General features: G+C 38.6%; 1 protein-coding gene and 1 pseudogene across 1 annotated transcript in view; both read right to left on the reverse strand.

Moving 5' to 3' along the window:
• DNAH12 (dynein axonemal heavy chain 12) overlaps positions 1-25,218 on the reverse strand; it is a 245,562-nt gene that overhangs the window by 196,213 nt on the left and 24,131 nt on the right. Inside the window, 9 exon segments of the mRNA XM_017894137.1 lie at positions 3,757-3,783; positions 6,599-6,690; positions 7,334-7,490; positions 9,009-9,197; positions 12,633-12,682; positions 12,685-12,827; positions 13,386-13,544; positions 14,133-14,205; positions 15,268-15,457. Coding sequence (XP_017749626.1) covers positions 3,757-3,783; positions 6,599-6,690; positions 7,334-7,490; positions 9,009-9,197; positions 12,633-12,682; positions 12,685-12,827; positions 13,386-13,544; positions 14,133-14,205; positions 15,268-15,457 — 1,080 coding nt within the window.
• LOC108543581 (RING-box protein 2 pseudogene) lies at positions 24,147-24,898 on the reverse strand (annotated as a pseudogene).

The raw sequence follows: 25,218 nt of genomic DNA on the forward strand, positions 1-25,218 counted from the left end.
CAGATACTTAGGAGGCTGAGGTGGGAGGATCACTGGAGTCTCGGAGGCTGAGGCTGCAGTGAGCTGAGATCACATCACTGTACTCCAGCCTAAGCAACAAAGTGAGACCCTGTCTAAAACGAAACAAAACATTGTACTACAGATACTAGCCAGTGAAATTAGGCAAGAAAAATAAACAAAAGGAACTCAGATTAGAAAGGAAGTAAGACAATCACTATTGCACATGACATGACATTGTATACAGAAAATTCAGGGCCAAGTGTGGTAGCTCTCATCTGTAATTCCAGCACTTTGGGAGGCTGAGGCAGGCGGATCGCTTGAGCTCAGGAGTTTGAGATCGGCCTAGGCAACATGACGAAATCCCTTCTCTCAAAAAATACAAAAGTTATCCCACCATAGTGACATATGCCTGTATTCCCAGCTACTCAGGAGGCTGAGGCAGGAGGACCATTTAAGCCTGAGAGGTTGAGGCTGCAGTGAGCTGTGACAGCACCACTACAATCCAGCCTGGGCGGCAGAGCAAGACCCTGCCTCAAAAAAAATTTTTAAAAAAATGTTGCTAGAGATAAAGAGAGATATTCTAAAATAATAAAAGGGTCAGTCCATCAGAAAAATACGACATTTACACATATATAACAGAGTACCAAAATATGTGACACAGTAAATGACAGAAATAAATCATACTTTTTGATAGATTATATAATATTTGATTTTGATTGAGTATATAATATGTGAACTACATCTCAATAAAGTTGTTTTGTAAAATAAAAGCTAGAGTATCAGTATCAGTAAAAAACTTCAGAATAAGAAACATAATCAGGGGCCAGGTGAGGTGGCTCACGCCTGTAATCCTAGTATTTTAGAAGGCTGAGGTGGGCAGATCTCCTGAGGTCAGGAGTTCGAGACCAGCATGGCCAACATGTTGAAACCCCATGGCTACTAAAAAATACAAAAAAATTAGCTGGGCATGGTGGCAGGCACTTGTAATCCCAGCTACTCAGGAGGCTGAGGCAGGAGAATCACTTGAACTCAGGAGGTGGAGGTTGCAGGGAGCCGAGATCGTGCCATTGCACTCTAGCCTGGGCGACAAGAGCAAGACTCCATCTCAAAAAATATATATATTTATATATGTTTTAAATATATATTTGGATATATATTATATATAAATTTATAAATAACAAATAATATTTATATTATTTTATATATTTATATATATTTATATATTTTTAATCCTGTTTTATATATACTTATATATATAAAAGATCAGGGATTTAAAAGATTATTTTTTATAATAATAATGTTCATCAAAAAAATAACAATCCTAAATATCTATGTATCCAAAAACAGAAATTCAATAGCCTGTGGCAAACTGAATCCTGTCAATGACCACTTGAGTGAACTTGGAATCATTCTGCCCCAGTCAAACCTTCATGAGAACATAGCCCTAGCTGATAGCTTGACTGCAACTTTATGAGAGACCTTGAGCCATAGGGACCCAGCTGATCCAAGGCTGGATTCCTGACCCACAGATAGTATAAGATAATAAAGTTTGGTATTTTAAGGCACTAAATTTTGGGGGTAATTCAGGTTTATCTCAGGAAAACAACATTGGGTTAATATTTGAACATCAATAAATATAATTCAAAATATTAACCAAAAAAAGAGAAAATCCATGTGATCAATTAAATATGTGCCAAAAAATACTTGACAAAATTCAGCACCCTCCCATTATAAAAACTCTTGGCAAACTTGGAATAGAAGGGAATTTCATCCACATGATAAAGGGCATCTACCAAAAACCCAACTTTTAACGTATTTAATGATGAAAATCTGAATATATTTCCCATAAGACTATAAACACAGCAAGGATGCCCTATCTCACTGCTGCTATTCAACACTGTAATGTAAATAAAAATTGCTATTAAAAATACTATTTATGGCCAGGTGCAGTGGCTCATGCCTGTAATCCCAGCACTTTGGGGGGCCGAGGTAGGTGGATCACCTGAGTTAGGAGTTCAAGACCAGCCTGGCCAACATGGCGAAATCCTGTCTCTACTAAAAATACAAAAATTAGTTGGGTGTGGTGGCAAGCGCCTGTAATCCCAGCTACTCGGGAGGCTGAGGCAGGAGAATCGCTTGAACCCAGGAGGCAGAGTTTGCAGTGAGCCGAGATCGCACCATTACACTCCAGCCTGGGCAACAAGAATGAAACTCTGTTAAAAAAAAAAAAAAAAAACTATAAGAAAATCAGGTAAACCTGAAACATTTTAAGGGACAGATTTAGGAGCAAGAGCTGTACAGTGCAAACTATAACTACATTGCTGAGTGAAATTAAAGAAGGTCCAAATAAATTTAAATACATACTATGGTCATGTATTGAAAGCTTCTATTTCAAGATGGCAGCTCTTTCCAAATTGATTCAGAGATTCAATGCAATCCTAACCAAAATCCGAGCTGGCTTCTTTAGGAATTGATAGGTTGATTTTAAAATGTATATGGAAATGCAAAGCACCTAGAATAGTCAAAATAATTTTGGAAAAAGAACAAAGTGGGAGAACTTGCACTACTTGATTTTACAATTTACCATTAAACTACAGAAATCAAGACAATGTGGTACTGGCATAAGAATAGATATATAAATCAATGGAAAATAGAGAATCCAGAAATAGACCCACAGATATAGGATCAATTGATTTTTCAACAAAGATGGCAAGATACTTTAATGAGGACAAGACAGTATTTTTGACATATGATGCTGGGGCAGCGGGATGTCCACATGAAAAACATCTGAACCATGACCTGTATCCCACACCACGTACAAAAGTTAACTTACAAAGGGTCATAGACCTAAATGTGAAAGTTACAACTATAAAACTTCTAGATGATCACATGTGTTGTTTAGGGATTCTAAGAAAAGCTTCTAGAGTAAAACATAGGAACAAAGCTTTATGATCATGGAGTAGGAAAGATTTGTTAGGACACAAAAAGTATGAACCTCAAAAGAAAAAAATTGATAAACTAGAATTAATTATAATTTAAAATGTCTGCTCCTTGAAAGACATCGTTATAAAAATAAAATGTCAAGGCATAAACTATGAGATAATATTTGCAAAACTATTTCAGATAAAGAACTTTTACCCAGAATATATAAAGAATTCTTAAAACTCCATAACACTGATTATAACAATATAGTCCAATAAAATACATCCATTATAGCTCCACAATAAAACATAAAAACCCAATTTAAAATGTACAAACAATTAAGAGACACTTTATTTTTATTAATAAAAAGATACACAGATGGAATGTGACATGTTAAAAGATGCTAAACATCATTAGTCATTAAGGAAACGCAAATTAAAACCACAATGGGATACCAATATACACATGAACTTAAAAAGGCTGGTAATCTAGATGTGAAAGTGCAGTGGGAAAAAATAAAACAGTAATAAAAAGTAAAAGACTGATAATCCCGAACGCTGAAAAGGATGTGGAAGAACTGGACATCTCATACACTGCTGGTGAGATTGTACATGACATAACAACTTTGAGAGAAATTTAAGTTTCTTCTGTTTTTTGAGACAAGAGTTTTGCTCTGTCACCCGAGTTGGAGTGCAGTGTCATGATCATAACTCACTGCAGACTCGAACTCCTAGGCTCCGGTAATCCTTTCACCTCAGCCTCCTGAGTAGCTGAGACTACAGGTGCAAGCTACTATGCCTGGCTTAACAGTTTCTTTAAAAGTTAAACATACACTTCCCATACCACGCAGCAATCCAACTCCTAGAAAGAGAAATGAAAGCATATGTTCGCACAAAGACTTGTAAACAGAAGACCATAGTAACTTTATTCATAATAGCCAAAAACTGGAAACATCTCAAATACCCATCAAAATGTGAATGAATAAAGAAACTGTATATCTATACAGTGAAATACTACTAAGCAATAAAAGAAATAAGCTAGGCTGGGCGCGGTGGCTCACACCTGTAATCCCAGCACTTTGGGAGGCCGAGGTGGCGGACCATGAGGTCAGGAGGTCGAGACCATCCTGGCTAACACGGTGAAACCCCTTCTCTACTAAAAATACAAAAAATTAGCCAGCCGTGGTGGCGGGCGCCTGTAGTCCCAGCCACTCGGGAGGCTCAAGCAGGAGAATGGCTTGAACCTGGGAGGCAGAGTTTGCAGTGAGCCGAGATTGCACCACTGCACTCTAGCCTGGGCAACAGAGCAAGACTCCGTCTCAAAAACAAAACAAAAAACACACATATACACACAAAACAAAACAAACAAAAACAAACAAAAGAGGAATAACTACTGATACACACAACACAGATAAATCTCAAAAACTTTATGCTAATAAAAGAAATCAGATGCAAAAGAGTATATGTATTTATGACTCTATTTATCTGAAACTTTAGAAAACAAAAACCTAATCTATAGTAACAGAAAGCATGCCAGCAGTTTCCTGAGGTCAGAGTTGGGGAGAATTGACCAGGACGGGGTATAAGAAAACTTTCTGAGGTAGGAGAAATGTTCTACATCTTGATTCTGGTGATGGTTACATGAGTGTACACATTTGTCAAAACTCATATATAACTGTACAATTAAAATAGGTACATTTTATTGTATATAAACTAAATCTCAAGTTGATTTTTTAAAGTTAATTTCTCTTGAAATCAATAAAGAATTTTTAAAATGGATGGAATGACAAATAAATATAGCAAAATCCTAGAATGTAGGTGGTATGCTTTGTAAAATTCCTTCAATTTATCTGTACAGGCTGGGTGTGGTGGCTCATGCCTGCAATCCCAACACTTTGAGAGGCCAAGGTGGGAGGATTGCTTGAGTGTAGAAGTTCAAAACCACCCAGGGAAACGTAAGGAGACCCCATCTCAAAAAAAAAAAAAAACTTAAAAGAAAAATTAGCCAGGAGGTGTACGCTTCTAGTCTCAGCTACTCGGGAGGCTGAAGTGGAGGACTGCTTGAACCCGGGAGGTTAAGGCTGTAGTGAGCCATGATCATGCCACTGTACTCCAGCCTGGGCAATAGAGTGAGACTCTGTCTCAAAAAAAATAAATAAAAAAACTGTATATGTTTAATATTTAAGATGTTAGAAAAATTAAAATGTATAAAATATACATTTAAAAATCTAAACAGTCAATAGAAAGAAGGAAAATGAAGAAATATTAGGCCAGTTTTAACCAATAGAACAAGGTCACTTGAGGAGGTACGAGTCTTTTCTCTTTCAATTGCCTTTTCCCCAGTACTACCAGAAATCTTTTTTTTTTTTTTTTTTTTTTTGAGATTCTGTTATTTAAATTATTTAAAATATAATTTCATTATATTTTGTTCATTCTGTTGCCCAGGCTGGAGTGCAGTAGCATGATCTCTGCTCACTGCAACCTTCACCTCCCAGGTTCAAGCAATCCTACTCCTCAGTCCCCCTAGTAGCTGGGATTACAGGCATGGACAACCATGCTTGGCTAATTTTTTATTTTTAGTAGAGACGGGGTTTCGCCATGTTGGCCAGGCTGGTCTCGAACTCCTGACCTCCCATGATCCACCCACCTTGGCCTCCTAAAGTACTGAGATTAAAGGTGTGAGCCACTGCACCTGGCCCAGAATTATCTTTCTAAAACTCAGATCCAAATAGATTACTTCCATGGCTAAAAACCTTCAGAACAAAGTACAAACTCTTGAGCAAGATACTCCAGGATTTTCCCATGTGGCTCCAACTTACACTTCGAACTTCATCATATTCTAAATCTTCCATGTACTGTGTCCCCGTTACCTATGATTTAACCATTTTCGTTCATTTATGTTCTCTGAACACCTTGGTTCATGCTACATCCCCTCCCTTCTCCACCTATAAAATCTACTTCAAAGCCCAACTCACATTTCACTTCTTGCATAATATCTTCACCAATTTCCCAAAACAAACAACACTTTGTCCATATCTCTATTCTAGTACTTATCTCAATACTTCATAATTGTTATTTCCATGTCAGGCTTCCAGGCCAAATATAAGCTCCTGAAGACCATGGTTGTGTATTTTTTTTTAGACAGGGTCTCGCCCTGTTGCCCAGCTGGAGTACAGTGGTGCAATCAGAGCTCACTGCAGCCTCAACCTCCCGGGCTCAAGTGATCCTCTTGCCTCAGCCTCCTGAGTAAGAAGGACTATAGGCATGCACCACCATACCTGGCTAATTAAAAAAACAAACAAACAAAAAAAAAAACTTTCGTAGAGACAGGGTCTCACTATGTTGCCCAGGCTGGTCTCAAATTCCTGGGCTCAAGCAATCCTTTTGCCTTGGCCTTTCAAAGTGCTGGGATTACAGGCAAGAGCCACCATTCCCACCCTATCATTTATTTTTGCATCACCAAATCTTGCTAGGTGCCTGAATGTGATAAGGAAATTTTTATTGAATTAATAAATGAGTAAATGAATGACTAAAGAAATTATAAGGTAAGACAATGAGTTTTGCTGAAATTATATTTTAAATAAGAAATTCTATTTAAGCATTTACTTTTAGAATGGAAAGATCCTAATGTTACAAAAAATTCAAAACACATTAATAAAAACAGAATTACCACTTACCTCTGTATATTCATCAAAAGTATGATCTTCTGTCTGAAAAGTCTCTATATTCTCAACCGCAGTCCCATCAAGGAGCCAGTTATATTTTTCAACTGAAAATTAATAATCTAATTAAAATCTCAGTAATATCCTTTTTAGAAGATAAAACTTTTTTTATATGATCATGGAATGGGGAACCGACTCAATTAAATATTATTATTAATAAGAGTATTAACACATATGATTTACTATATTTTAAGAAAATGGGTAGAATAAAAGCAAACCAAGTTAAACACAGACATTTCAAAACAAAGGTAATAGAGTATTTGAGACTTTTAAGAATGACTTGGGGTACAGATACACCAATTAATAGAAGATGGTGGTTAATAGAATGTCAAAGAACAACCACACATCCTGACCTCACACACACGTGAGGAGACTACAGACCAATAAAATTGAGCTATAGCCTCTTTGAAACTATTCTCAGAAATTACCTTGCTTTTACCGTTGAATTATTCCAACATTTCTTCTCTCTGCCTTTGACTTTACCACCCTGCTCCAGTTCACACACACCCTTTGGAATGGACAACAAAATGTACTGGGTTTGATTCTTGACTCTGCCAAAAGCTACGCCTACGCTCACTTCTGGCTCTCCCTGTCCTTTCATGGCAGCCCCAGGCAAACAGACACCTGACCAAATTCTAGCGCAAATAAAATGATGACAAAATGGTATAATATTATATATGTCATACACACCATATGTCTCATAATGTTTTCTTGCACCTTCTAAGTTCCGATGTACTGCTGCCTTCAGTGTATCAACAGCCCAGTGTAACACGTGTTCAGGAAGTTCTGTGTCAAGATTTACTGGTGTTGAAGTTCCTGACAGCCAAGAGGGGATTGTTTGGACATTCTAATGGAAATAAAAATAACAGCAATGTATATAATAAATATCTAACTGTATAATTAATCTATATGTAGATTTTTTTTTTGAGACGGAGTCTTGCTCTGTCACCCAGGCTGGAGTGCAGCGGTGAGATCTCGGCTCACTGCAACCTCCGCCTCCCGGGTTCAAGCGCTTCTCCTGCCTCAGCCTTTTGAGTAGCTGGGATTACAGGCAAATGCCACCACACCCAGCTAATTTTTGTATTTTTAGACAGGGTTTCACCATGTTGGTCAGGCTGGTCTCGACTTCCTGATCTCGTGATCCGCCTGCCTCGGCCTCCCAAAGTGCTGGGATTACAGGCGTGAGCCAGCGTACCTGGCCTATTTTTTGTATTTTAGTAGAGATGGTGTTTCACCATGTTGGTAAGGCTGGTCTCGAACTCCTGAGCTCAGGCGATCCGCCCACCTCGTCCTCCCAAAGTGTTAGGATTACAGGCGTGAGCCACTGCGCCGGGCCTATATGTAGATCTTATACTATATTTTTAAACATTCTTTTCAGATTTCAGTGGCCGAAGAAAAAATAACTTGATACAAAATAATGATTTAAAATTGTATAGTTTGTAGTCTAACATAAAACCAGTTGGGCCAGGTGCAGCAGCACGTGACTATAGTTCCAGCTACTTGGGAAACTGAGGCAAGAAGATCACTTGAGCCCAGGAGTTCGAGGCAGCAATGTGCTATGATCATGTCTGTGAATAGCCACTGCACTTCAGCCTAGGTCAATAGTGAGACCCTGTCTTAAACAAAACAAAACAAAGAAAACCTTAAGTTGCGTTAGTTTTCTATCATTCAACAAATATTTATTGACTAATTATTTATTGACAAATAAATATTTAACAAATATTTTTGAGACAGAGTCTTGCTCTGTCACCAGGCTGGAGTGCAGTGGCGTGATCTTGGTTCAAGCCTCCAACTCCCTGGTTCAAGCGATTCTCTTGCCTCAGCCTCCCGAGCAACTGGGATTACAGGCACGTGCCACCACACCCATCTAATTTTTGTATTTTTAGTAGAGATGGGGCTTCACCATGTTAGTCAAGATGGTCTCGATCTCCTGACCTCGTGTTCCGCCTGCCTCGGCCTCCTAAAGTGCTGGGATTACAGGCGTGAGCCACTGTGCCCGGCCGACAAATATTTATTGACTAATATTTATTGACAAAGTAATTATACCAGAAAGCTCTAGAAAGAACAAATATTAATTAGATCTTGTTCTTAAGAAGCTCACAACTCAGTAGAGATGAAACATGCAAAAAAAAAAAAAATCAATTCATAGCTACAAGAAAAGTTCTAAGAAGGAAGATGTCATCTCCAGCCAAGAGACTTTTTCAAAGAGAAAGCAATTTCTAATTTAAAATAATTGAGGGAGGAAAATAACACAAAGAGTCATAACATTTTATGTACATATACACTTCATAGAGATTCGACTCAAATAATTTAAAATTCTTTAAAAGAGCCACATAAAGAAACCCAATGGGTAAAGATGTAATACCTGCAGAGCTTCGGCTATTCGTTCTACCAAACTCAAAACATTATCTTCCAAATCTTGAAAGGTAGGATAAAATTCCATTTTGTCATCATCAAATGTCAATTCCATCTTAAATATTGGCAGCCTTTCTTGATCTTTTGGGTCAAAGAGTTTTACAAATCCTTCTACAGTTCTCCTTAAGAGATCCTTTAGCTGCATGATATAAATCATTATTACTTTAGAGAGTACAAATTCAACTTTTAACTAACATCAGTAAACTGATTATAATTGTCTATATCTGATTATAATCGTCTATAATTAAAACATCCTATCAATCCATTTAATCTTGAAAATTATCTTCATTCAGCATACTATATATACATGCGTATACACACACACACACACACATATATATACATATATATATATATATATATATATATTTGTGTNTTCCCTCTGTGTGTGTATGTGTGTGTGTGTATATATATATATATATTTTTTTTTTTTTAAGACAGTGTCTCACTCTGTTGCCCAGACTGCAGTGCAGTGGTGCCATCATAGCTCACTGTAACCTTGAACTCCTGGGCTCAGGCAATCCTCCTGCCTCAGCCTCCTGAGTAGCTGGGACTACGATGCATGCCACCACACCCAGCTAATCAGCATGATATGTTCTTATTAATTTTTAATATTTGTGGGTACATAGTAGGTGTATATAAAGGTTACAAGAGATATTCTGATATAGGAATGTAATGTGTAATAGTCACATCAGGGTAAATGGGATTTCTATCACTTCAAGTATTTATCCTTCGTGTTACAAACAATCTAATTATACTCTTTTAGTTATTTTGAAAGGGATGATTAAATTATGTTTTGCTGTAGTTACCCAGTTGTACTAGTAAATACTAGGTCTTATTCATTCATTCTTTTTGTTTGTTTGTTTGTTTGTTTTTTGTTTTTGAGACAGGGCTGCCCAGGTTAGAGTGCAATGGCAAGACCTCGACTTACTGCAACCTCTGCCTGCTGGGCTCAGGCCATCCTCCCACCTCAGTCTCCTGAGTAGCTGGAACTACATGCACATGCTACCATGCCTGGCTAATTTTTGTATTTTTTGTAGAGGCAGGGTTTTGCCATGTTGCTCATGGCTGGTCTCAAACTCCTGAGCTCAAGTGACCCACCTGCTTCAGCCTCCCACAGTGCTGGGATTGTAGGCATGAGCCACCACACTCAGCTTATTTATTCTTTCTAACTTTTTGGTACCCATTAAATATCCCCACTTACCACCCCCCGTGCTCACTTCTCCCACTACCTTTCCCAGCCTCTGGTAACCATCCTTCTATTCTTTATCTCCATGAGTTCAACTGTTTTAATTTTTAGCTCCCACAAATAAGTGAGAACATACATTAACAAATGTAACCTAAAACAATAAATAGAACATTATATGCAAAATCTAATTTTGTTTTTGGTTTTGGTTTTTTTGTTTTTGTTTTTGTTTTGAGACAGAGTCTCACTCTGTCGGCCAGGCTGGAGTGCAATGGCACGATCTCGGCTCACTATATCCGTCTCCCGGGCTCAACGGGCTCAAGTAATTCTCCTGCCTCAGCCTCCTGAGTAGCTGGGATTATAGGTGCCTGCCACCATGCCTGACTAAATTTTGTAGTTTTAGTAGAGACAGGGTTTCACCATGTTGGCCAGGCTGGTCTCGAACTCCTGACCTCAGGTAATCCACCCACCTCGGCCTCCCAAACTGCTGGGATTATAGGTGTGAGCCACTGTGCCCAGACTGTTTTTGTTTTTTAAGACTGGGTCTTGCTCTGTTGCCCAAGCTGGAGTGCAGTGGCACAATCATAGTTCACAGTAGACTCGAGCTCCTGGGATCCGGGGCTCAAGCAATCCTCCCACCTCAGCCTCCTGAGTAGCTGGGACAATAGGCCTAAGCCACCATGCCTGGCTAATTTTTTATTTTTTTTCTAGAGACAGTGTCTCACTTTGTTTCCCAGGCTGGTCTTGAACTCCTGGGCTCAAGTGATCCTCCCACCTTAGCCTCCCAAAGTGCTGAGATTACAGGCGTGAGCCACCACACCCAGCCAAACCTTAATTTTTTAATAGAATATCAACAATCTTAAAATGGAGACTCAGAATTTTTCACATTCTTTAGTAATTCTGTCCCTGGTACAGAAAATGTTCCAAAAGATTAAACAACATGGTAGAGACTGAAGGGAGGGGAGGCCTGACAGCCAGAGGTAAAGGTGTAATGGGGGGACATGCACATGGAATGAGGTACAGTGGAATGCCAGAGCTAGCTCCTGTTCTCTCAAGAGTCAATTGTTAAATATTCAAGAATTTTGTGAGCCAGTTGTTAAACTCTTAGAAGCTCGAAATTTACCACGGTGGGAATATTTACACCACAGAAGTCAACAAACACTACAAATCAGGGTAATTTTCTTTTTTATTTATTTATTATGTTCTGACAGAGTCTCACTCTGTTGCCCAGGCTGGAATGCAGTGGCACAATCTGGGCTCACCACAACCTCCACCTCTCGGTCTCAAACTATTCTTGTGCCTCAGCCTCCTGAGAGGCTGAGATTACAAGCATATGCCACCATGCCTGGCTAATTTTTGTATTTTTAGTAGAGAGGAGGTTTTGCCATGTTGGCCAGGCTGGTCTTGAACTCCTGAGCTCAAGTGATCCACCTGCCTGGACCTCCCAAAGTGCTAGTATTATAGGTGTGAGCCACCGTGGCCAGCCTAAGGGTGATTTTCTTTTCTAGACAGCCATATTTCTAGCACACTACTGAATGAAAGTAAAGTCACTGGAACTTAGAAATGTGCACAAGGAGCTTCTAAAATACGAATAATGCTCTTATAGAGAACCAACTGTTGGGAATTTCCCCCAGCAGACAAACACGGTTCTAAATTATCTTCAAGACATTCCTCATCTCTTTACTTTTATTAAATAATCACAGTCCTCTTAAGAGGGTAAAGGTAGAAAGGAAACCATGTATATTAGTTACAGCATTACATACTAGATATTAAATATGTATATTATCCTTTTAAATATGCAAGACAAAATTCATGGAATTGTTGGAGGTCTTTACCAAAAGGGCAAGTTTTTCTTCAAAACTATTTTTCTAGAATTGTATATCTACAATAGTAAAAATTTGGGGGGGCCATAAATATAATTTCATAAAATTAAAAATTCCCTATTTGTCATTTAAAGATTATCAATAACTTTAAAATTTTTTTCCACTGGATACCTCTTATACAATGATCAATAACATTTTAAACCAAGATTTTACTGAGAACGAAATGAGAATCAACCAACTCGAAATTTAATAAATTCAAAATATGTTACTAGAATAATTCTTTTGTTAACATACTCTAAATAAAGCTATAATTAACTTATATATCCTTTAGGCATGAGCCAAGTAATTACTCATAATACTAACATATACTTCTAGATTTCCTTTCATTTTAAATAGTTTCAGAAACTCAGTATTTTCTGCTAAAATTATTTAAATAAAATTGCATGAGAAATATTTTAATTTATTTCAAAATAATTACTTAGCACTATGTTTACATAGAATTCTATTTAAAATTCTGAACTAATTTTAATAACATTATCATTTGATATACATAAAGTGTATTTACCTGATTTGACATAAGTGTGGAAACACAGCTATAAAATGCATCCAATTTTCAGGTTTAACACCTTCTAGTGCCTCCTTCTTAGTAAAGAGATTTATAACCTTTGGATACCATGTATTCATTATCTTTTCTTCTGCTTTTCTAGCTTGTATTGATAGATCAGTTTTCAGTGATTCACAGTCAATTGGACCTTTAGCTCTATTTACGAGAAAAGAAATATGATTTGAAGCAAATGATACATATTGGTCTTAAAACACAATTGTTGGGCCGGGCATGGTGGTTCACACCTGTAATCCCAGCACTTTGGGAGGCTGAGGCAGGCAGATCATTAGGTCAGGAGTTTGAGACCAATCTGGCCAATGTGGTAAAACCCCATCTCTACTAAAATACAAAATTAGCTGGGCGTGGTGGTGTGTGCCTGTAATCCCAGCTACTTGGGAGGCTGAGGCAGGAGAATCGCTTGAACTAGGGAGGCAGAGGTCGCAGTGAGCCGAGATCGCACCATTGCACTCCAGCCTGGGTGACAGAGCAAGACTCCATCACGAAACACACACACACACACACACAGACACACACACACACACACACACACACACAATTGTTGAAACAAACAAGATACATTTTTTAAAACTCTAAAATCTAGAGAAAAGTGTTGAAGATTTAGGGATCTGTTTTAGAAATTATACAGTCAAAAATATAGACTCAAGCAAGGAGACATTCAAATTTTAAATTTAATTAATAAATACAGGATTTTACCTAATTCCTGTAAAGTCCAACAAAACTGTATCAGCAAATGTTGTATAACCAAGGTCCAGTAACATTTTCATAGTTGGATGAACAATGTACAAATTAGAGAATATTTGATTTCTTGCCTGCACATAGCTAGAACGCCAAGGATTAGAATAATCCAGGCCTCTGGAAAAGCAAAACACCATATCGAACATGATTATAATACACCCTAAACTTTAGGAAATAATGCTTATAACATGAAATTAGTATTGAAGTGAGAAAACTGGGGCTTGAGAAGAGGGAACTGTGGTCAGCAATGGGAACCTTAAGATATATGCATTTAATAAAAACACGTCAAGAACTCAATACTGCATTATCTTCAGAGAGAACAGAAATAATTTGTGAGTACTGATGGGCCAGATCTGAGAGCTCTGCTAACTTCCACTGTGCTTTGGCTCAGGTATCCCAGGAGAAAATGAAAGAACACAGTCTTTAGGACTAAAGAAAAGGGCTGGAGAAATCTGTCTGGCATATACCAAAGCTTATCAAGGCTAAGTTAAGCTATGCATTCATAAAGATCTCCCCAGTTATGCATGTAGAACTAAACAAGCATAGTAGAGAGGGTACCTCTGGGGGAAAAACAAGAGTACTTTTTTTTTTATGTGGTCAAAATACCTTTGAGCATCACAACTGTAGACTTGAATATAAGATCAGTTTATTTTTTATCTATATCAAAAATTGGATGAAGTACTGTTTGTAAACTAATTTACTCACACAGGAGATTCAGGTAAAGGACCTCCTTCATCTTCAAGCCATTTAACTGGTGGTTTCACAAGAACGCTCTGCACTAAAATACACAGACATATTAATGCTTCTTGAAAATCTCTGCACAATCTATTAATATCAAAGTTTCTAACTTTTGGTTTTGGATGGTATAGTTTACTATGCATTAAAAGGAATGTAAGAAAAAACTCCTTTATTTGAAACAAAATCAAGTTCTTGGTACTATTTTGGCCTTACTTTAGAGGAGAGTTCAGATAAATAAAAGCTTTAATAAGATCTTAGTTTTTCGCATTCCATCTACTCAAAAGTCACTAGCATGGCCACTTAAAAAAAATGCATTTCATGGTGGCTACCAGGGACTGGAATGTTAGTCACAGGCTACAAAATTTCAGTTAGATAGGAGGGAACAAGTTCAAGAGATTATACAACATGGAGGCCGAGCACAGTGGCTCATGCCTGTAATCCCAGCACCTTGGGAGGCCAAGGAAGGCAGATCACCTGAGGTCAGGAGTTCGAGAGCAGCCTGACCAACATGGTGAAACTCCATCTCTACTAAAAATACAAAAATTAGCTGGGTATGGTGGCAGGCACCTGTAGTCCCAGCTACTCGGGAGGCTGAGGCAGGAGAATTGCTTGAACCTGGGAGGTGGAAGTTGCATTGAGCCGAGATTGTACCACTGCACTCTAGCCTGGGCAACAGAGTGAGACTCCGTCACAAAAAATAATCCCAGCACTTTGGGAGGCTGAGATGGGCGGATGGCTTCAGCTCAGGAGTTCGAGACCAGCTTGGTCAACATGGTGAAACCACATCGCTACCAAAAAATAAAAAAAATCAGCTGGGCATAGTGGTGCGTGCCTGAAGTTTCTGGTACTCAGGAGGCTGAGGTAGGGGAATCGCTTCAACTCAGCAGGTGGAGGCTGCAGTGAGCTGAAATAGCACCACTGCACTCCAGCCTGGGCTACAGAGATCGTGTCTCGAAGAAAAAAAGAAAAAGAAAAGAAAAAAATAGATATAGTTTAAATATATAGTGTTCATTATTCATTTTGCTTATTTCTATTTTTGACTCAGTGGGGTTGGGGGGAGGCAAAGGTGAAAGAAGCGTGGTATGTGTTAGATGCTACTTACCCAAATATCTCTTCATGCTGTTTTCAAAGTCACTTGACACCTCATTTATAAGACTTTCAAGGAGTTCTTCTCTTTCTTTCCCTTCCTTTAAAGACTCAGGTATCAGCCTTAACATGTGATCCAGCCATTCCTGCTGAATAGGTACTATAGGACTACTTTCTACACATTGCTTCATATAAATGTAGTTGAACTGAGAACATAAGAAAAAAATTAAATGTTCTGCATGGTTGTATCATTTCAGTGTAATTCCTGAACTCTCTCTTCCTAAGACAACATTTTTTCAGATTAAAAATATTCTGAAAAATAATATTTTCAGAATAAAAACTGTTTAATCCAAAAGTACATCCTACAAAGAAACAATTTTATCTTTTTCTTTATTTATGATGAATTCTTGCCAAATTAACATTCTTAGCATAGTCTTCATTTTCTCAAGGCAAAACAAAGATTCTTTAACTTATTATTCCTTATTATCTAACTTATTATTATAATATATCCACCAATTCAACAAATATTCAGACATTGTTCTAAACGCTGAGTACATAGTAGCTGAACAAAACAGACAAGGCCCATGCTCTCTTGAGATTATATTCCAGTACAATAGCAGTATAATATAATTTCACAAATTCTCCCATAAGAATGAATAGTCTGACTAAAAATAGACATGAATGAATGAAAAGACACTTGATCTTAGTAAAGACATTTTAGCGTCATGAAAATTTCAGTTTTCCCAAAATTAATTTAACACAATACCGATAAAAATATCTACATACATTTTTACGGAATTAAATAAGTTGATCCTAAAGTTCATGTGAAAAATAAACATGCAAGAACAGCCAAGAAAACCCTGAGAAAGAAAATCTGCAATGGAGGGCTAGCCCTACGAGACATTAGAACACACCAGAAAGTGTGGTGTAGCACAGGTGTATGAATAGACAGACCAGTGGAAAACAACAGAAAGTCCAAAAATATACCAGTATAACAGAAAATTTAGCACATGATAAACATGGCATCTCAAAACACTGGGAAAAATATGAAGGTTTTAAGAACTATTTCTGGAACAACTGGTTAGCCATTTGGAAAAAGATAAAATAATTCATACCTTCCATCATACATAAGAATAAACTCCAGAATTTAACTTAAACAATGAAACTACACAAGGATCAGGAAGAAAAACATAGATGAAGTCTTTTATAATTTGAGTATAGGAAAAACCTTCCTAGCTATGATTCAAATACTAGATATAAAAAAGGAAACGAGTGATAGATTAATTTTTACTACATAAAAACATAAAGGTTAGTATAACAAAAACAATTTAAAATGTCAAAAGACAATTGACAATCTGGCAGACAATATTTGCAACATACATCTCAGACAAAGTGTAAAGAATGCTTTAAAATTTAGGGGATGGGAGAACCTTAAGGACATTATGCTAAGTGAAATAAGCCAGTCACAAGAAAACAAGTATTGCATTATTCCACTTATATGAAGTAAATAGAGCATTTAAATTTATAGAAACAGAAAACAAAATAGTAGTTGCCAGGGGCTACAGGGAAGAGGAAATGAGGAGTTGTTATTTAAGAAGTATAGAGTTTCAGTTTTGCAAGATGAAAATGTTCTGGAGATTCGCTGCACAAGAATGTGAAAATACTACTAAACTGTGCTTGCTTTGGCCGCACTTATACTAAAATTGGAATGATATAGAGAAGATTAGCATGGCCCCCGTGCAAGGATGAACACAAATTTGTGAAGCATTCCGTATTTTTGAAACAAGAGATGCTGGCGAGGCTGTGGAGAAATAGGAACGCTTTTACGCTGTTGGTGGGAATGTAAATTAGTTCAACTATTGTGGAAGACAGTATGGCGATTCCTCAAAGATCTAGAACCAGAAATACCATTTGACCCAGCAAACCCATTACTGGGAACACACCCAAAGACATAGAAATCATTTTACTATAAAGACACATGCACACATAGGTTTATTGCAGCACTATTTACAATAGCAAAGTCATGGAACCAACCCAAATGCCTATCAATGATAGACTGGATAAAGAAAATGTGGTACATGGCCGGGCATGGTGGCTCACGCCTGTGATCCCAGAACTTTGGGAGGCCGAGGTGGGTGGATCACGAGGTCAGGAGTTCAAGGCCAGCCTGGCCAAGATGGTGAAACTCCGTCTCTACTAAAATACAAAAAAATTAGCCAAGTGTGGTGGTGAGCACCTATGATCCCAGCTACTCAGGAGGCTGAGGCAGAGAATTGCTTGAACCCAGGAAGCGGAGAGTGCAGTGAGCTGAGATCGCCCCACCGCACTCCAGCCTGGTGACAGAGCGAGACTTCATCTCGAAAAAAAAAAAAAAGTGGTACATATACACCATGGAATACTACACAGGCATAAAAAGGAATGAGATCATGTCCTTTGCAGGGACATGGATGAAGCTGGAAGCCATCATCCTCAGCAAACTAACACAGGAACGGAAAACCAAACACCGCATGTTCTCACTCATAAGTGGGAGGTGAACAACGAGAACACATGGACACAGGGAGGGAAACACCACAAACCAGAGCCTATTGGGGGATGGAGGGCAAGGGGAGGGAACTTAGAGGATGGGTCAATAGGTGCAGCAAACCATCATGGCACACGTATACTTATGTAACAAACCTGCACTTTCCGCACATGCATCCTGGAACTTAAAATTTAAAAAATTACAATAAAAAAAAGGAAATACTACTGAACTGTGCCCTTAAGGTTAAGATGATTTTATGTTACGTGTATTTTATCACAGTTTGTAAACATTTAGGGGGAAATAACACCAAAACTACAACAGAAAAATGGGCAGAAGATATAAACCAACATTTCACAATAAAAATATAATTGAAATGGCACTTAAACCGTATTTTAAAATGTATAATCTTACTCATAATTACAGAAAGCAAATTTAAACTACCCTGAGATACCAGCTGTCACATATCAGACTGACAAAATTTTTTTTAAATATGACCCCCACATTCTCTTGTGAAACTATGGGGAAGCAAACACTCTCATAAATTGCTAGCACATTTTGGAGAGAAATTTTGCAAAATCTAACAACACTACATATTGAAGTCCCACTTACAGAAATTAAAACGATACCTCCAACAGTATGAAAACACACATATACGAGGTATTCATTGCAGCAAAATACTGGAAACATTTAAGAGTGGCTGATGCATACATTCGTGTTCTGTGCAGCTAATGGTGAAAAATGAGAAAGATCTCTAAAAATTGATGTGGAGCGATTTCCAGGATACATTATTTAGTTAAAAACAAAATACTGCCAGGCGCAGTGGCTCACACCTGTAACCTCAGCACTTTGGGAGGCTGAGGCGGGCAGATCACCTGAGATCAGGAGTTTGAAACCAGCCTGGCCAACATGGTGAAACCCCGTCTCTACTAAAAATACAAAAATTGACTGGGCATGGTGGCAGGCTCCTGTAATCCCAGCTACTCAGGAGCCTGAGGCAGGAGAATCGCTTGAACCCGGGAGGCAGAGGTTGCAGTGAGCTGAGATTGTGCCATTGCACTCCAGTCTGGGTGACAGAGTAAGACTCTGTCTCAAAAAAAAAAAAAGAAAAGAAAAAAGAAAAACAAACAACAAAAAAGAAAAATCCAAGAGTATCTACAGTATGATGCATTTTGTATAAGATAAAAGGAAATAAGAAAACATACCTGCTCATTTGTAAAAAATTAAACACAGGAAGGATAAATCAAAAATTAATGAGATTGGTCATATGAAAGAGTAGCTTGGAACAGATAGAAAGTATGGGGGCATGGGAATAGGGTAGAAGAGATGGGAGATGCTCTCTGAGGTGTACTTTTGGTATAGGTCTGATTTTAAATCTTGTTTTGTTTTACCTGCTCAAAGTATAAGTAAAAAATATCAACATAAATAAGGGAGAAAAGAAACTCCAAATGAAAACAAACCAACCACTGAACCTACCTGAATTTCAAGTTATTAATAATTACCAACTGAAAATGTATTCATAATTACCTACTGAAAAGGAGTGTAGAACTAACCAATACTGAACACAATATTTTAACCATATATCCTTATGCTAAGTACAAAAGACTATAGATGAAATTAAAATATGGTGAGCAGTTTTGTTTTTCGCAGTAGTATGAGTTAGCAATTTTGAAATTATATATGTATACTCTAGGATTTAACAAAATAAGTAAACCTTGTGGCTAATGGATGAAAGCCAGATTCCTCACTGTCAGAGAAGGGAGACAGGCTAGAGAAAGGCAGACAGGCTAGAATGAACCCTGGGGTGTTACTGGAATAGGAGGTATCAGTATGAATCCATGGGTTTTGAGAGAGAGAGAGAGAGAAATAATTATTTTCTAGATCTTCTGCTGAGAAAGCCAGGAAGCAATGACACTCAGTATCGAGGAGCACATTTTACACACATACCATGGTTTTTAAATACCATTCTCCACCAAAAGGAGCCAAAAATCCGTGGAGAAATTACTGATTACAGGGGTAGAATAGAAAAAGTATATATAGCATAATCCTGGAACATCTTATTGTGCCAGAAAGTAAGGACGTGCTCAAAGAATGATGGGATATGTAAAAAAAGACGAGAGTCAACTTTAAGGGCTCCCACTGGTCAAAGGTGGAACAACTGAACTTCAAAATTAATAATAAAGCCAGGCCCTGTGGCTCATGCCTGTAATCCCAGCTACTCAGGAGGCTGGGGTGGGAGGACGGCTTGAGCCCAGGAATTCAAAGCTCCAGTGAGCTATGATCACGACACTGCTCTCCAGCCTGGGCAATAGAGCAAAACCCCATCTCTAAAAAATAATTATTATTATTAATAATAATACATTATAACTTAATGGTTAAAAGAAAATCTATAGTCCACACTGATCTAAATGAATGAATAAATGAAGAAAAAAATTAAAAGTTCTTTCTTACTACAGAATTCCAATAAAAAATGTAAAAGAAATGATAGAAAAATTACTATTTGGCAACAACCACAGTAATCATTGTTACAGGCAAAGACGTTAACATTATGGGAACAGATAAGGCATACAGGGGAATTCTTTGTACTCTTTTTTGCAACTCTTTCGTATGTCTAAAATTATTTTGAGATAAAAAGATTTTTTAAATGTGTAGCCTAGATGGACATTTTTTGTCTCTTACTTTTATTTTTTTTTATTAGTTGCTCACTCCAAAATTCTTACAGAAGACATTTTCTATGTCCACTCCATTAATGTACTGCTTAATTTTTTTTTTTTTTTTTTTTTTTTTCAGATGGAGTCGCCCTCTGTTCCCCAGGCTGGAGTGCAATGGCGCAATCTCGGCTCACTGCAACCTCCACCTCCTGGGTTCAAGCGATGTTCCTGCCTCAGCCTCCTGAGTAGCTGGGATTACAGGCATGGGCCACCATGCCCGGCTAATTTTTTTCTTTTTAGTAGAGACGGGGTTTCACCATGTTGGTCAGGCTGGCCTCAAACTCCTGGCCTCATGATCCACTTGACTCGGCCTCCCAATGTGCTGGGATTACAGGCATGAGCCACCATGCCTGGCCCATGTACTGCTTAATTTTAAAAGTCTTGTGATAGTCCCCAATCCCTCACTATATCAATGGGCTGACCTCTGTCTAGCAATGAACTTAGTCCTCTCACTACTCCAGCTCTCCCCTCCTCTCTAGATGATCTTAATAATAAGTGTCACCAATTACCCTGCAAAATCAGACCAAAGCCTAAGAATCATCCTTGGTTCCTCTTTTCCTCACCCTCCACATGCACCCTATCTGAAAGTCCTGTCGCATTTACATCCAAAATATATCCTGAGTCTAACAATTTCTCTCTAGCTCTATTGCTATCACTCTAGTCTAAACTATTCTCTCTCACCTAGACTGTTATCTTGTACGACTACCTGGTTCTTCTTTTATACTTTTGCCGTAGCCACAATCCATCTTCTAAAGAATCTAAGTGGGCTTTTTCATATAATTGTCAAAGTGACTTTTTATCATTAATAGTAAATCAGGTTATGTTATCCCCATGGGTAGAATCCTCCAATGACTTCCGATTGCCACTCTGAGTAAAATCCAAGCACCTTACCATAGCCTACAAAAGGCCCTCATATTTGGCTCCTGATCCCCTTTTCAAGTTTATTTTATACCTTCCCATGAGCTCAATCAGCATGCTCTAGCCAAGCTGGCCTTCTTTCAGTTCCTGGAACACACCAAGTTGTTTTCTCCTTCAGGTAACTTAAACTAAGCTGTTCCCTCTGTTGGGAAATTCTCAACCCCTGGTCTTTCCATGGCTGGCTCCTTCCTACCATTCAGGTTTCCATAAATGTCACCACCTCAGGGATACTTTCTCTAACCACCTGCCTAATATGGCCCTGCTCCCTCACCAGTCACTATCGACCATATTACCCTGTATTTTCTTCAGAGTACTTATCACAATTTTATTTATTAAATAAAATAGAAAAATTTTGTTTATTTGATTATTATATGTCTTCCCCATTAAAGTATAAGCTTCATAAGGGCTTGTATGTCCATCTTGCCCATCAATCTTCAGCATCTAGCACAGGATCAAGTATGCATGGATATTTGTTAAGTATCTCACGAATAAATAAATTATACAGACAAAGATGATATTTTCTCAATACCCCAAACCTATAGCCGTTCTAGAAAGCAGGTCAGGGTCAAGCACTGAAATGTTATATAGAAAACTAAGCTTGAATAAAATTATTATATGACTATATAGTGAAAGGAAATTTATTGCATGTGGTTTTTGTTGCAGAAAAAAGACAGAAAAAATGAAATTTAAATTCATTATTCTAATTACATATATTTAATTTATACCTTTCTAAAACCATTTCATCTCCTAAAATAAAAATATGTTTGACCCTTAGAATTAAAGTATATAATCTTCCTTAGCAAAACACTATCTAAGTCAAGTGATGTACTTTCAAAATTTTTCTTGAAAACTTCCTGGCCCAGCATGGTGGCTCATGCCTGTAATCCCAGCACTTTGGGAGGTCGAAGCAGGTGGATCCCTTTCAGCTCAGGAGTGAGAGACCAGTCTGGGCAACATGGGAAACCCCATCTCTACAAAAAAATAAAAAATAAAAATTAGCTGAGCGTGGTGCCTCGCACCTGTAGTCCCAGTTCCTCAGGAGGCTGAGGCTAGAAGATCGCTTGAGCCTGGGAAGCAGGTGTTACAGTAAGCCAAGATCACTCCCCTGCACACCAACCTGGGTGACAGAGTGAGAAACTGTCTCAAAAAAACAGAAAAAAATTTTTTTAAAACTTTCTATATTATGCCCTCACTGTAGTCTCTTCACACTTCTATTACAACAGCTGTTATATTTTACTGAACATGTGTTTTCATATTTATTCATCCATCAATCATTCATTAAGTAACTATTTTTGGTGCTCGATATCATAGTAGTTGATTAAGAAGCAATTCCTGGCCGGGCATGGTGGCTCACACCTGTAATCCCAGCACTTTGGGAAACTGAAGCAGGTGGATCACTTGAGGTCAGGAGTTTGAGACCAGCCTAGCCAACATGGTGAAACCCTGTCTCTACTAAAAATACAAAAAATTAGCCAGGCGTGGTGGCATGTGTCTGTAATCCCAGTTATTTGGGAGCCTAAGGCACAAGAATTGCTTTAACCTGGGAGGTGGACGTTGCAGTGAGCTTAGATTGCCCCATTGCATTCCAGCCTGGGTGACAGAGCAAGACTACCCTGTCTCAAAAGAAGAAAAGAAAAGGAAAGGAAAAAGAAAAGCTGCTGTTGGCTGCTATGGTCAAGACGAGATGAAGCTCTAAGCTAAGGCTAGGACAAGAAAATGACTGTTTTGAGAACTATACAGAGCTCTTGGGGACTAAGTATATGGGACGGAGGTAGTTGGGGAGGGGGAAAAAGAAGTTCAGATTCAGGTATTTTAAGCATGAGTAACCGGATAGATGGTGATAACAACTAGAATAGAAAATGAGCAAAAGGAGTCTTATGGAGGAAGCTTGTGGTCTTATTTTTTTGACACGTTGAATCTGACATATTTGTGCAAAACAGTCTCTGGGAGTCATCAATATATGAAAGGTAGTTGAAATCAGAAAAGGAGAGAATCATCCAGGGAGATTCAAGGAAAGAGACGAGTGACTACAGCCAGTCAAGGAAGAGGAATCCATGGAGATAACAGAGAAATAATAGAGAACCAGATGAATACATACAAGGGAATGTTAGAAAGGAAATAAATGGTCAGTGGTGTCAAAAGTCAGCTGAAATTGTCACTGTTTTTTATTTCAGCCATTCTAACAGGTATGTAGTGAAAACGAATCATGGTTTTAATTTGTATTACCATAACGGCTAATGATGTTGAACATCTTTTGCATGCTTATTTGCCATCCATATATCCTCTATGGTAAAATGTCTGTTCATATCTTTCTTTTTTGGGAGAAGGCACTTTATTTGTTACTATAACATTCTTTTTTTTAACTGATCAACCATAAGCATGCAAAAAGTTATCCTCTGAATGAAACTGCTTCCACAACCTGTTGTATAGAAATGGGTAAATTACAAAGGTGATTCAATTTGGAGTTCTCTCCTTTTTTATAGCACTTCTAAGCTATGTGTGCGACACATACCACAGAGGTAGAAAGGATCATCTTTAATAAATTATATTCTTAATTGCTGAGAATTTCTGAAAATAAAGCTGGCAAAATGCTAAACCAAGCCTTTGATCAGAGTCCCAAAGGACCACAGATCCATCAACTCCTATTTGAAGAATTAATCCCCTGGAGTGTTCTAGCCTTCCAAGGGCACTTGATAACAAGATCCACCAGGCTCTGAACAACTGCACTAAGAAGGCTTCTAACCACTCTCATCTGCTGATTCTTTGGGCCACCCAGTCCTGCTGGCAGAGTGGGCAGCGATTGTTCTGTTTCACCCACAGGGACATGCAGCAGTTGCGGACGGAATGATTACATTCTCCCACGACCACAACACAGTCCTCTTGTTTGTTTTCAGCTTGACATCTGAGACAGGCATCCATCACCTGGACTCTGCAGATGGCGCACGTATCGCACTCCACGTCCCAGCTCCACACGGCCACCGCTTCCACTTCTTGAGCTAGAACATCTTGTCGCCCCCTGACTTGGAGCCTGCGCTCCTGGACTGAGAGGTCAGGGCGTAGGGTTCCTCGCCTTCTTCCACGTCTGCCGTGGTAGCGCCGCGGAGCCGATGGCGGAGACGTTTGGTTGGGGAAAGCTGGAGGCTGTGGAGGCTCTGTGGGGCCTCCCGACGGGCTACAGCGTCACCCTATTTTTCTTTTACCCATTTTATTTTCCTTTCTTTTTTGAGGCGGAGTTTCACTCTTGTAGCCCAGACTGGAGTGCAGTGGTACAATCTCGGCTCACTGCAACCTCTGCCTCCCGAGTTCAAGCGATCCTCCTGCCTCATCCCCCCTAGTAGCTGGGGTTACAGGTGTGTGCCACCACACCCAACTAATTTTGTATTTCTAGTAGCGACGGGGTTTCACCGTGTTGACCAGGCTAGTCTCGAACCGCCCGCCACGGACTCCCAAAGTGCTTGGATTACAGGCGTAAGACACTGCGCCTGGCCGTTTTTACCCATTTTCTAATCAGATTTTTTGCTTTCATACTGTTGAGTTTAAAGACTTCCTTATATATTCTAGATACAAGTCTTTGTTGGATAGGCGATTTGTGAATATTTTCTCCCAGTGTGTAGCTTGTTTTTTCATCCTCTTAACAGGGTCTTTCACTGAGCAATAGCTTTTAATTTTGATGAAGTCTAATTTACTGAGTTTTTAAAAATTTTCTGTGGGAGGCTGAGTCAGGAGAATCGCTTGAACCGGGGAGGCGGAGGTTGCAGTGAGCCGAGATCACGCCATTGCCCTCCAGCCCAGGTGACAAGGTGAGACTGCGTCTCAAAAA

This window comes from Rhinopithecus bieti, unplaced genomic scaffold (genome assembly GCF_001698545.2).
Source record: "Rhinopithecus bieti isolate Rb0 unplaced genomic scaffold, ASM169854v2 scaffold_21649, whole genome shotgun sequence".
NCBI classification, from domain to species: domain Eukaryota; kingdom Metazoa; phylum Chordata; class Mammalia; order Primates; family Cercopithecidae; genus Rhinopithecus; species Rhinopithecus bieti.